We start from the raw sequence: 14,957 nt of genomic DNA on the forward strand, positions 1-14,957 counted from the left end.
TATTTTTTTGTCTCTGATCTCGGGGAGATTTATATATATATATATATATATATATATATATATATATATATATATATATATATATATATATATATACTTATATAAGAAATTAACAAATATGCTTTTTTAATCCGGTGTTATAAATGCTCCCCTTTGTGCTCCCATGGTGAAAATGATGTTGGCTCAGTCAGTGGTTGTTTTTTGATGACTGACCCGTGACATACACCCTCCACCCTACCACAGCTCTGACCTATCGACTGATGTTGGCACACACAGCGGTTTCCTGAGAGCAACCACCGAGCCAGAAGGGCTCGTCGCATGATTAAACTAGATCTAAAAACCGGTCCCACCTCCGCTTTGCCCACATGGGAACCATCCTGGCCGCATCAACCAGAGCAGCGTTCAGAAAATCCACAATCCAACAAGCACACACACACACACACACTTCATGCAGTGAAACCTGAGCTCCTCTCTATTTCCGCTGGCTGCACAACTGCTGTGAACATTTGTCACGACAGAGTGAGTATCATGAAATGCTTTGTGAAGATGCTGTCCACAACTGTACACCATGAGCATTACTATATCATTATATATCATTGTTCGTATTCTCAGCATTTAAAAAAAAATGTAGGTTTTTAATTCAGTTCAATTCAAAAATACTTTATTGATCCCAAAGGGAAATTAAATGTTGTAACTCATTTAATTAAATAGTGATTGTTTCAGTGTAGTCAAAGCCTGAAAACCTGAAATTCTGTCACTCATCTGATAAAAGCAAGTTCAGGAGAATTCACTTTACGAAAATATTTTTGCTTTGCTTTGGCTACAGTTTTATTGTTTCATGCCAACTTTGAACTTCCTTGAACTTTTGCACATATTCCTATGTTACAACCAGTCTAGCCAATGTATTTTGGGATTTTTTTTTATGTAACAGGGCAACATACAGTAGTGAATAACTGACTAATTTTATACAAATAAAAATCTTAAAAGTGTGATGCACTTTTGTATTCAGCCCCATTAGTCTTATACCCTGAAGCAAAATAAAATCGCTTTTAGAAGTAACTTAACTGGTGAAAATGTTCCACTTGAGTTCAACCAAAAATCCAGTTGTTCTGCGAAGGTCTCATAGATTTGTAGGACTTCAAATCTGATGTTCACAGGCACACTCCATTCATTCTTACTCAGTTTGATCTATTTTGCAAAAGAAAGTTGTCAAAAATGTCAGTCTCTATTTGAGGAAAACTATTTGGGACCAAAATACTTGCAGCTGGAACTGAAGCCAAACGGTGGTTCTACTAAGTACTGACTCAAACAGCTGATTGCATATCCAGGCTATGCTTTTCAGAACTTTATTTGCCCAAAATATTGAAAACCATGCATAATTTTATGAGATACATTAAAGTTTAGGATTCAGAGTATAACTATTTTTGCTGTATAAAACTGCTGATTCACATCTAATAGCAGTGGGAATGTACTACCTGGTGCGCAAATCGCCATCTGTGCAAGTTATTTCAGATGTGTAACCATCTGCAAAGATGGTGGATGGGAGCATAAAATGATCTAGTCAAACGGGGCCAGTCGAATACGTCGTGGCTCAAAGACGGGGGTTGAGGCAGTTCTAAAACAACTAATAAGATAAATTGTATATGCAGTAATTTGTTAACTGCGGAAGTCTCTGACTCTGTATGCAGTTTGGCTTTAGTGGGGGCCAGAAGAGTAGGCCTGTTTTAAAGTCATCTTGCTTCCAAAAGGTAATAATGTAAAGGAAACCATAAAGCGTGTAATTAACTTACCAGATGCTTTTCTCTCTGTCAGTTCAAATAGAGAACTAGATGCCACTCACAGCACTGTCTCTGCAAATGCTGACGCCACTTAAGATCACTGCACTGAGCCAAGAGCATATGGCTCTCTGTGTGGTTTTACAAGCTTTGAATAAAATAGGAAGGCTGTCAACCTGGAGTTTATGCACTGGCTCTGGAAAACTTGGCTTAATATGATGCACAAGCACCTGAAAGATGTACTTGGAGCTCAAGCTTGGCATGATGACTGCTTTCAGTGCTCCAACTCTGTGAGCTACTTCATCCAGTAAAATAAAAGACAGTATATAAATTATTTCAATAAGGGAATTTGATGGATCATTCAGTGCTTGCTTGTCCGCAAGTTTGCTTGTTTGTTTGTTTGTTTTCAGTAAATTCACAAACCTTAAACAAGACGGATAAACTCTGTAAGTAGTTTTGTCAGTATGATTATCAGATGGGCTTCCCCCTACCTTTTGCAGATGTTTGTTGAACAAAATGTTGGACTGTTTACAAAGAACTGCAATTACGGTGCTAATGATTTCCAATTAGGCAGCCAGAGACGTATCATTTTCCTCCCTGAAGATGACGGATACTCAATCTCTGTATCGCCACTCTTAACTGTTACACACACCAGCGAGCTTGCCCTCACACCTGCATGCACATGCATCATTACTGCCAAATATTAAACACTCAGACTCCATCATTTCAGGCTTGCACTGGTGTAATAAATGCAAAAAAATATCCCATGCCACGGAGCTCATTCTTGGAATCTTTGCTCTCTATTTAGTTTTCTTTAAAGCAACTGGCAGATTTCCATTCATGCCCATCCCTTCTCTTCACTGCCCCAATGTAGAATGAGGTTTTATTACTCTCTGTGAACAAGATCCACAGTGTAGGATGAACGTAATTTTACTTTTATTTCGTAGTCAGTGCAAAGAATCATGACTGCATTTATCCATTGGATCATCAGGTCAAATTTATGCTGCCCCATACTCTACATGCTTCCATGCATACACGCTTTCTGCATACATAACCCACAAACCTCTGTTTCTCTTCTAATACAAATGAGCTATTTGTGTCTCTGTGTTTGTTCTAAATCTAACTAAATCATGCACATTTTGTTTATGTCTGTACACGCCTCTACATTCATGACGTTTGCTACAAGGCTGTGCTACCTGCTTTTAACCTTTAGCTATGTGACAATGTTTGTGTCTGTGCTGTGCTTCTGTGTTGTGGAATGGTTGGGCCTGCTTCTTGGCGTGGACAGTTTGCATCAACACTCGCAGGACACACACACACACACACACACACACACAGAGTTAGCTAACATGGATACTATTAACAAGAAGTTTGGAGGAATGTTGGAAAAGGGTATTTGCACAAAGAAGGAAAAGGTTATTTGAGCTATTTTGGGTTCTTTGAGAAGAAATATGACAACCTTTGTACCCTAAAAATAATTTCCTCATTCATTCCTGGTTTCTTTACTCTGTGCTTTCTAGGAGTCCAGTTTCATATGACCTTCAATTCTTTCAGTTTTTCTTTGGTGATTGGCTGCTCATTCACTCACTTTCAAACCTGTACCTGAACATAAACCAAATTGCTTGTTTGTTTGCTTGATTAAGTCATTTAATGCTAAGTTGTGATTCATTTTGGTGTTAGTGATTCATTTTGGTGTTAGTGATATGACTTTAAAAACACAAAGCAATGAGCCAGTTCTTCAATGATTCACACTAAAACTGTGTATTTATGCAGTTTTAGCCACAGTCGTAGCCTGTCACACCAACACAATAAGTTTCCATCACTTTTTTTGACTCTAAAAAAATACCAAATAAAAGTTTGTTTGTTTTTTCAGAAGATAAAATCGTATTTTGCTGCTAAAAAAAAAAAAAAAGGGATTTCCGAAGTTACATTTATCTCTGTTGTTGGGGTTGGGAGCCTCTGATCAATGGGAGCTTTTAATAAATGAAAATACAACAGTAAAGCGTATTTAAATGTTGCGCAGTTGAGCAAACACTTGTGCAGGACATGTTCTCATGATACAGGGATTAGACTAAATAGTCTTTATAATAAACATAAAGACATGCTTAGTAAACATTGAATCACAGTCACAAAAGTTACAAAGACCCCCATCTCTTTGGAAGCAAAATATAAAATCTTACATTTTTGCACAGTGTTTATTGATGTCAGACTATTTTTATGAAATCATTTATCTTAAACGTAATTCATCTTTGATGTGCTCAAAAACATCTGAGCTGATTTTAGGTGTGTGTTGGAGGGGGCTGTGTGCTAGAGCAGAATGGTTGATTTCACTTTTTCTCTTCTGAGATGCTCCTTACACTCTGGATGAGCAATTTTTAGATGATCCTCGTCTCATCCCGAGTGGCTGTTTTGCTAACTCCTTGGCCTGTATATTTATATATATATATATATATATATGTGTGTGTGTGTTCAACCAGAGGTTGCTATGAAAGAGTTCTGTTGGTAGACTCTAAAAGATTTCTTTTTAAATTCAACTTTATTATTCATTACTTTCAGAACTCTTCCATAATGAAAACATTTGTGGAATTGACCATATCTTATCTCATATAGTCCATGTAGATTTAGTCTGTGGAGAGCTGGGACTTTTTGTGTGCTTTGTTTATTAATGTCAAGTCTTTTATTGATACATGCAAAAGCTAATTCTAACCTTTTAGGACTTGAATAAAAAAAAGCCAGCTCTTCTCAATCTAACTCTACTGAATGAACTGTGTCACTGTGGCTCAAAGCTCTCATTTTGCCTTTTTGTTTTGTTCTTGTAGATAAGTACTCTGTGTTGAGGGGTGTAGCGGGCGAGGGGGAGAGAGAGAGCAATACAAAATGGCATTTAAACATCTCCCCTTTCCAGGTATATAACAACTGTGTGAATGTCTCTCTCTCTGAGGACACAACACAGAGTGACCTGCTTAAACGTGTGTGCTGACTGACTGCCATGTCTTTCTTCTCGCTCACCCCTTCCCCCTCCACCCATCTGTCTCTCCAATTTACTTCTCTTCCGTCCACCCTGCCATCTTTCAATCTGCCTGATCTTGTCCGTCACTCATCCTTTTCTGTCTTGGCACGGCTGTTGTTGGTCTGCCTGTGCTTTTTTTTATTTTTTGTTTGTTTGGACTGGTTTTAATCTTCTCACCTCTCTCACACACACACACACACACACACACGCACACAAAACATACATGTGAACTCCTACACATTGTATCCTCCTTTCTGTCTCTCCCCTTTCAACCTAAATTTGCTGAAACTTTCCACATCATGCACCAACGCCAGGCACAGGCGGACGGTCCATCTGCCATGCAAGCTGCCGATTCGTGTCCCCACGGCCCCAACGAGCACCCCCTCTCGCTGGGCAGTCAGACCCAGAACCAGACCTCCAACACGGCCAACACAGCTGGCTCCACCGCCACCCATTACCAGCCCCCAGCATGCTGCGACATTCCCTGCGCGCTAATCGTGCAGCATTCCTACGAACCCACCAACCCCTCTGAGATCACCCCCAAAATGAGAATGACCACCTTCACCACCTCACCTCCCACACCAAGGTTATACATACAATAGAAGATAACAAATATAACCCTTGGTTAGTAAAGCTTGAAGACAACATTGTACATGAATGATCATTTGAAGGGAGATGACTGACGACAGGAAATGAGACCTAAACTTGCTGCAAGGCTGGAAGCAGAATTACCTCTTTAATAAAAAAAAAAAAAGTTTGTTTACCTGTCATGTTGCCAGATGACTTATATATGCAATAATGCCTTGCTGCCATTAGAGGGGGCTTTCTCCACGTTTGGACAAAGAGGGCCCTTCTCCAGCAGACAGTTGAAGTCGCATGGTTTTTACAACATGAAAACTTTGTAATGAGATATACCTTCTATATTACAAAGACACATGTAAGCCAAAAGAGATTTAGTGATCAATTTGACATTTCATTTTTCAAATTAAACCTTTGCCTTTAACAATGAACCAGGGTATGTAAATATTAGATGTGGGAGGTTCTAATCATTCTCAGATTCAGGGTTAATTTTTCTTCAATATCAGAGTGGACTTCGTTGCAGATTAATATATATATAGATATACCTTTAAGAGAGATATATTATAAAAGTATTCAGGTTTTACTGCTTTAATCTTCTATTGCTTCAGGCCACTATTGCTCAGTCCTAATAGGCACCCCTGCATTTCCTCTCACGGACGGCAGAATGACCATTTGTGATTCGATCCTACCTTCCACTTCCCTTTATTTGTGCTGATGCCATTCCCTCTCCTTTACAATTCTTTCCTCCAAACTCCAAACGTGCCTAGTTTAAACACAAACATTAGCAGTCCCTCCGTCCTCCCCTCCCTCCAAAGGTGTCTCATTTAGATGGTACCTGGTGGGCAGGGCCCACTGCTGGTTCCCCTGCTCTGCTCGTGAGTAGGGCCAAAGAATTCAGCCGAACAGACCCCCACAGATGCGATGGAAAACGGTCAGTAAATCTCTGTTTATCCCCAATCTTGTGGCTTCCACCTTCAAAAAAAATAAAAAACTCCTTTCTGATTTTACCCAAATACTATCACTGTGAAATCCAAACCAACCAACCTGTCTCACCCCACTCTGACCAGTCCTTCCTCCAAGACCCTCTCACAGAAAAAGCTTGGGATCCCAGAAGCACGTTCCCCACGAGTATGTGTGGTAGATGTAAAAAAATTAATTTTGGAAACACCTCACTGAACTTTTTATCCCTCCTACTGTTGACCCAAGTCCCCTTCTACTTTATATGCAGCTGTCATTCACTGGAAACTGAAACCCTTCCCCCCCCCTGCACTCATACTCACCTTTCCTTATGTAGTAAAAGCATGAAACACCTCTCACTAAGCATTACAGCCTTTTCAGTAGTTAAGTTATATGTGAATATAGTCATAAATGTACATTGTAATAAGTTTCATTTATCTGATAAAGCAAATTTATTTAAAGCTTAAGTTAATCTATGTGCTTTGAATGGCTAAGATTGTTCAGCAATTCATGTAAATAACTGTATGGTCCAATTGTAGACATAAGAATTTCAACAATGAATTATGGCCTGAAAAAAATTCACTTGAAAGTGAGACGTTAATCTCAAGTGAATATTTTGCAGATAGAGGCCATGATGCAATGTAGTGATGAGAAAGTGTTGAGTATTTATCTACAAAGTTACCCCTAAGTTTTGTAGTCAGTCAAGCTTTGCTTGATAGTAACGAGACCCTGGAATGGCAGAGCGCACAGCATGTCAGCAGTGTGTCGTCTCTGTCCATTCCTGACTATTTGCACTCCCTTTAAGGCCTTGTAGAAGTGTGTTTATGTTTCTTTTTGTTAATATCCTGACCACAGCTCAGAGTGTGCTTCTCTATTCCTCCCTCCATCCTTCCCCCTCCCCTCTTCCTTGTTTTGCTCTCCCCACTTCTTGTCATGTCCATTTTTTTTTTTCCCTGTAACCATCAAACGAACGTTTGACGCTGTTCTTTCACGTCATGTACATTTTCTTGCTGGGTTTCTCAAATACTTTGACTTTATCTTTTTTAAAATTGCCCTCCCCTCATCTGCATTTGCCTTTTATTCTACTTTTCGTTTTAACTTGATTATTACATATTATTTTTACTGGTTGGATGGATTACATCCTTGTTGCTGAAAACAAATACACCCCATTGGTTCTCCAAATTCACTCTCTCTCTACTATATGCCTCACTCTGCCCCATGCTGTCTTTATCTTCCTTCGTATATTCTCCACACTTTACTCTCTAATTTTCTTTGTCATCATCTCCCTCTTTCTATATCCTCTCTTCACTTCTGTCCATCCTTCCTTAAACATTGCCTACAATTCTTTTTTTAATCCAAATTCATCCTTCCTCTCCCATACTGATGAATTTTTCCTCTCATTGATCTCTGCTCTCCCTGCATTTGTCATCGTCACTTCCTCCTCTTCTTTCTTCTCCTCTTTCCAACCCTCCCAACCCTGCAGGACGATAAGGAGATCGACCTGGAACACCTACACCGCAGGGTTAACAGCCTGTGCACCGAGGACGAAAGCCCCCACAAGCAGTTCTCCACCTCTTCCGTCGATTTAACCCCCCTTGACATGGATGCACTTCCTGCTGCACGACAGGCGCTCGAGCAGATCAGCGACTTCCGCAACACACACATCACTACCACCACCTTTATCCCTGAGCAGATCCAGACCCTGAGCCGCAGCCTGTCTGCCAAAGCCGCAGCTGGGTTTTCCTCTGGTTTTGGTGGCGGCACCACCCTTCAGGACCACCGAACTGGTGGGGTGGGCCCCTTCAGGCAGAGGGCCCCAAATGGTGGCTTCTTCCGCAGTCCCATTAAAACTATGTCCTCCATTCCTTACCAGCCAACAGGTCCAGGACCCAATTTTGGATACGGCAACGATCCAGACAGGGGCACCTCCATTTGAGGTGCTGCAATGGATATAGCTGGTTTGGGAGAAGAAGTAAGAGGAAGAGGTGGTCTGAGTATGTCATGGGGTGGTTGAACAAATATTTCATGGCTAGGCTAAAATGTCAGAGGATATATATATGTGTAAACAGGAATATTTGTTTCTGTTTTTAGTTTTTGCTCGGGTATCCAGAGGTGTTGACTTTGTATGTGGGGGGTAAAAAACGAAAAAGGTGGAGGTCTGGAGGGGTATTCTTCATCCTCCCACAAACAATGCATCTCTACTTTATTGTTGTCGTTGTTGTGATTGTTTGGGGAATTATTTTGGGAGTTACATCTGAGAGGGGACCTATTTTTTATTGATGTGTTTTAGTTCTCTGACACGAGGACTTTCTCATGTACTGCTGAAATGACCTGACACTTTTTGCTGTATGAACACCCTCTTGGTGGGTTTAGTCAAAAACTAGTTTAACACCAAGACCTACCCCCTTGTTAGCTCCAGAGTTGCCATTGATGAAGAATTGTAGCTCTCTTTATCCTTGAAATAATTTTCAGGGGTTTTGACTGCTAGCAAAAATGAGGCATTAACATTATGAAAACAAAACACAAGGTGTTGTCTTGAAATCGAGGATCAACTATCTCTAGTTTAATGCTGCCTTTCCACTATTTGAGAGGCTGGACTCGTTGTTCTCTTCACTGGTGTTGTTGTATCAATGCCTTTGGTTCTGAATATGTAAGGAATCCCAGGATGATATCCTTGCGAGGGAGCCTGATCGAGACATAAGACCTTGCAGACGAACACATGTTGACGCCTCCACGGTGCATCAGTGTGAAAATTGTTGAAATGCCATGACAGTGTAACAATGTGACACTGTAACTCACCAGTTTTGGTGCATCAATCTTTAAAGTCCTTCTGCCATTTTTTGGTGCATCAGCCTGAAACTGTTTTCACCACTTTGATGCACATTAAACTCTTTGTCAATCCTTCTGCACTGTACCAGTGCCCACAGACCTGTAAGTGATTGTATGTAGATCTTACCTTTTATTTTCGCTCACCTGTATTGTGCTATCTGCTTTTTGATTCGAGGTGAGATACTCCAACCAGACTCTGAGGTGTAGGAGAAATGGACATTCATAAAAAGCAGCTGAAAAAGCGAGGAACAAAAAAAAGACGAGCTGAAAGACTTCACAAAGCTTATGCTTATTATATGTCTTTTATTGAGTTTTGTTTTGAGAAAAAAAAAGATTTTAATGCGTGGAATGTGTTTTGGTCAGGAAGTACAAAAAAAATTTCACATTGTTCTGAGCTGTCTACTTGTTTTTATTTCCTCTCTCTGAGCAAACTTTGGAAAAACTGCTAAACAATTGCTGTAGTATCTGATTTCGTGTCACATTCAAATTTCTGCTCTTTGATTTTTTTTTTTTCTGTTTTGATTAACCTTTTAGTGCTACCATAGCTCCTGTGTTTAGAAGATAAAAGCTCACTTTGCAATGTCATGTCACATCCAAGAATCATGAATTGCATCTTATCAGGTTCAAGTGCTGAAATGAAGTAGAGTCTGTGTTCGAGGCAAAGCCATTGCAACAATGTCTTCAGTACGAGCCTTATGCGACCGCCAGCTAGCTGTCCCCTCCCAGCATCCAGGAAACCCCAAACCACTGCTGTGTACTGGAAACATTACAGCAAATCTTTGTAGAGATGGAGATCGAGGCAATGCCCTGAAGGATCAGTGATCATCAGAACCTACTGAGTCCAAAATACACTTCGATTTCATATTTTTCACAGAAAAGGTACTATTTATATAACTTGTTTTTTAAGTGCCAATTAATTAAAAACAAAACCATTAAGGTGCATTTTTTTTGGTGGGGAGTGGAGCATTTTTGTGGATTACTTTGTGAATTAGAGGGCAGGTTGGTGAGGTGGAACCAAACCTTTTTATTTCACTAACACTGTATTAATAATTGGTAATGTTAGTTGTTTAGAGCAAGTTTTTGGTTTCTTATCTTTTTTGAGCTAAAGCTGCAAACTGTTGTGTGTAGAGAATTCAGTCAAGCCACAGTGTTTTGAAGCAAGCATTGTTAGGGTTTCTTTTCTTCTATTAGAATACAGTCGGGCTATTGAATGACAAATAGGACACATACGTTTAAAAAGATTTATTTAGTATAAATGAAAGAGACATTATGAAAATGTATATTTTACATGTTGATGCTATTTTTGTTTAACAAAAAGGAAAAGACTATATCATGTCGAGCTTTAGTATTGAGTTGAGCAGGTAAATTACTGCCTTTGGTTCTCCCCGTCCTGCCCATGGTAAACATAAACATACACACCAATCACACCGATGGTTTGCTTTTTCTTTCTTTTTTTTTTTTTTTTTGTTTTAATCATATCATTCAGACTTTTTTTTCTGGCTAAATAACAAAACTTAGCAAGTTCACTAAAAAGAAAGCATGCACAAACTTGCTGTCTTAGCTGTCTGTTAACATTTTTGATTTCTTACATAGAACTACAGGATTTACTTGATAATTTTCCAGAATTTATGATGTACAGTATTTAATATAGGCCTATTTTGTTGTATGTGTTGCATAATATTCAAAAACCGAAACAAACTGGGGCCTCTGTTACAAGTGGCAAAGCTTTCTGTGTATAATTTGTCTAATAAACAGGTTTTCTACAGTGGGATGTATTTCTTGTGTTTGCTTACCGGACAACAAATGACTCATTTAGCATGTTTTTTTGTTTGTTTGTTTTTGTTTTTGTTTTTTTTTTCCCATAATAAAAACGCAATTTAGAGTAACTGTAGACATTACTGTATTATAATGTGATTTTATATGAACAATATGGCAAAGGATTACTATTTTATACCTGAAACCTTTCCTTTTTGTCAATAGATGTTTTAAATTTTTATTTTCCTGGATTCTTCCCAACTCTACAAGAAATATCTTGCTGGTAAATTAAACTACACTGGTAAGTGCACACAGTTGCAGTCCTTTACAGTAGCATTCCTATTTTTTTTGTACTTTATAACATTTTGTTCCATTACAAACACAAACTATAATAATTATCGTATCATACAAGAAAAACATAACATAATGCAGATTTCTAGAGTGCAAGTAAACTGAGTTGTCGAGATTGTTCACATAAAAAAAATACCTGCAATGTCTAGCATGCAAATTTCTATCTGTTTGTATATCGTCTGTCTGACCAACAAAATTTTGTCTTGAAGATTTAGATTTTTTTTACAACAAATATTAATTCAATGATTGATTAATATGACTGGAATTCAATCAGACCTGTTTGTTTTTAATATTGGTTCCCTAAGATCACTGTTTGTTGTGATTAGGTGCTAATACAGACAAAGTTAATTGAACCAGGGTTTCACTGTGGAGTTGCTCTCAATGCTCTTACCTCACAACAAGATGGTAATCTCAGCCTGGAGCCTTTAAATGTGGAGTTTGTATGTTTGTCTGTCCCAGTATATTTAGGTGTTTCTCTACTGGACTGGCGACTGGTTTGGGGAAGACCTGATGAAGATGCTCATAATCCCCTCCTGGCCCTATAAAGATTAAGCAGGTATATAAAATCAATGGATGAGTTGAACTTAAAGAGGAACAAACTTTAGACATCCAAGAAGGTGTCAAACACAAGACTTTTCTCCACAAGAAGAACTTAGAGATTTTTAGTAATTACCACATGGTTTGCCAGGTTAATGTAGCTTTGTTTATACATTAAATCATCTGTATAACATTTGTTTTAATCACTTTTGTTGAAGTTATAATTTTATAAGTAAAAGGTTTAAATTTTCATGGTCATTTCATGGTCTCTCATTTTAAATTTCTTATAACTTCAAAGGCTGTTTTACTGATGTTCACAGCTGGATAGACGCTCTCAAGTTCACTGGAGCATTATACTGAAGTAGCATTTATTCACCAGACAGTGGCGCTGTTTAGCTTTTCCAGTTATCGCAGATCTCCCTTCACTTTTAGAACTATGTTTTGTTGGGAAATAATGTTAACCAGAGATTGGAGAAAAAAAAAAAAAAACACTAATTAAAGAAGATAGTCTCAGTTAGCTATGAAGCTGTGAGATTTGCAGAAAAGGACAGATTAAACAAAACTGGCATTAAAGTCCCTCAGCCTTCTGGAGAGTTGACATTAATCTTGCCTTCACTTATTTCGCTGTAAATCAACAGCAAAAATCTCTATATGGGTGCAAAGTCTGACTAATGGAAACTGACATCAGGGGCACCTCATGACTGGGGCCCAATTCATCCTCATAATTTATTTAATAAATAGGAGCAATTATTAGAACATTGTCTCAGTGCAGACGAAGACTTCGAAATGACGTAACATTTATTTACTGATGAGTTTGCAATCTATGAAAAGTGACAGAGGCAGAAATAATTATTTACATATTGCCATTATACTTGCTACTATTAACTATCAAAACTATTATTTTATTGCACCATGAACATCCGTACATGTAAGATACTGAGTTTGGATCTTGAACAGTCTGTGGAAACTTCATTCTCCCGATAAAAAAGTAAAGGAATTTATCTGTTCCACACAGCCTTCAGAAATATGCACAACACAAATAATCAAAGTCATTTTTAGCATCATAGAGTAATTCGTTAATAGATATTATAAACATTATAAAGATGAAATATTAAACGATTCATAATAATTCGTGAACTCGACCAAAAACAACTTGAGACAGCAGCAGTGATGGGACATCCGGAAGCCAGGCTTCGAGGCATGTACCTATAGTAAAAGGGGGGCGTGTCAGATGAAGCCCCGCTTCGACGCTTGCGTCTCTCGCTTAAAACCATCTGACTGACAATAAAGGATGCCTCTCATTGGACACATCGTTTTGGGTGCCGATTTTCACAATAAAAGCGCCATGAGCCGTGGTGCTTCTTGGTTTGTCATAGGTAATTTGGCAGCATATGATGAGTGTTTTCCATCAGGAGCAGCTGAAATAGAGCCAACAATCAGGCTTTCCTGTAACTACCTTTACAGGAAAGCCAATTTATAATTTATATAATTTATAGTGCTGATTAGCCTGAGCATTCACAACAGGATGAGCTGACGGGGAAAAGTTGTAGTTGTAGCAGAGAGTTAGGGGGGGGAGGAGGCGGGGCATGAGCAGCGATATTGTGATTGACAGCGCTAAGACCCACCTGCCGGCTCTGATTGGTTGTTTCTAGAAGGCAGATGAGCTCGACTGTTCCGCAGTTTGTCTGTCCCATACCATACTGCCACAAGATAGTGACTGTACAAAAAAAAAAAATACATATTTTTTAAATTGGTAAGCCATAGTCATAATTAGAAATAGAAGTATTTCGCTCTGTGCAATGAATCTATGTGTTCTATTTTTTTGAAACGAGCGGCAGAAATATAACTTTTTATTCTTTATTTTTTTTAGATGCATCTGTACAACATACACCCTCAACACATCGAGCTGACTTGCAAAACAAATGGATTTGAAGTTACTGGGCAGGTTAGCTGCAGATAAAAAAAGGGGGGGGGGGGCATTAGCACAGAAACATCTCATCACAGGCGGTCTTACATTTGTATTTACAGGATTTTCTTGAAAGATTATTATGAGATCCCTGCCCACCTCCCCGCCTCGTGCCCGGCGCGCCCCAGTCTCCAGGGAGACGGGAATGAGAGGGGGCAGCACGCAGACTCCTCTTGCGCATTGGAATGGGAGCCCGTCCCTCTCTCTCCCCCTGCAGGAGCTTCCCCCCTCAGCCGTGACCAATGGAACATAGAGTCTCCATTGTGGCTGAGACACTTTAATAATCGCCAGCTACAATATCCAACCTGTCGGTAGCTTCAGGAGCCCAGCCCAGCACGTTGGAAGCGGGGGCGGGGGGAGAGGCTCAGTGGTGGGAAGAGGAGGGGGCGAACGCTCGGCGCCAGACCTCCACCCCTAAAGATGTCCCCGCGATGAATAAATGAATAAAAAGTAGAAATGACTGAGGTCAGGCTGTCTCTGAAATTGTGCGATTTATTCTCTGGAATTATGTTTTTCCTTCTTTATAAATTGCCGTGACAATATTCCTTGGGTTTCTGAGCCAAAGGAGACGGTTATCAGGCACCATCTGACCAAGTGTAGTAATTGAATCTTGATATAGTCATTAGGTTATCTAATGTTAAAAAAAAAAAAAATTGAGGCTCAGGGGTAAAACCGTCCTGATTGCCTCCTTGGTCATCCTTCCTTAAACACTAATCATTTGCTGTAATCTTTTCACCGCTCAGGCAATTAGTCTTAATGGCTTATTTCCACTTAGTGACTTGGTTATTTGGTGGGAGGTTTGCACGTCAGTAAATGATATAAATGATATAATGTACAAATAACAGAGGTGTGATCTAAGCAATATTTTTTTTTTTACTTTCTTTTTAGTCTGTGCAGTTTTCCAGTTAGCTGTAACCTCCTGTGTTGTATGTGGCAAAAAAAAAAAAAAAGCCTGCATCAAATTCGTTATATTTAAGTGAACTTGCAAAGTGCATACGTCTGTCTGTCATGCGTGTGCGTCCTCACCATCTTGCTCCCTGCGCGCCACAATACAGTCCGATCGGAGCGCCAGACCTCATCTCATGTTTCAGTTCCCTGTGAAGCCCTTTTCTCACCGACAGGGCGTTCCGAGAGCCGGATCAAAAGGTTTTGAACCAGCTACAAAGGAAAAATGGAAACCAGAGATGATCCTGGATTT

General features: G+C 39.4%; 1 protein-coding gene across 1 annotated transcript in view; it reads left to right on the plus strand.

Annotated features, from left to right (window-relative positions):
- The window catches only part of grid2 (glutamate receptor, ionotropic, delta 2), a 179,552-nt gene extending 168,634 nt beyond the window's left edge, over positions 1–10,918 (plus strand). The window contains exon 13 of the mRNA XM_015052766.1: positions 7,805–10,918. Coding sequence (XP_014908252.1) covers positions 7,805–8,257 — 453 coding nt within the window. The 3' untranslated portion in view covers positions 8,258–10,918. The remainder of the gene's footprint in view (positions 1–7,804) is intronic.
- Positions 10,919–14,957: the final 4,039 nt, after the last annotated feature.

The sequence above is a fragment of the Poecilia latipinna genome, unplaced genomic scaffold (assembly GCF_001443285.1).
Source record: "Poecilia latipinna isolate Pla-1442-1.1 unplaced genomic scaffold, P_latipinna-1.0 Scaffold1131, whole genome shotgun sequence".
Classification (NCBI taxonomy): domain Eukaryota; kingdom Metazoa; phylum Chordata; class Actinopteri; order Cyprinodontiformes; family Poeciliidae; genus Poecilia; species Poecilia latipinna.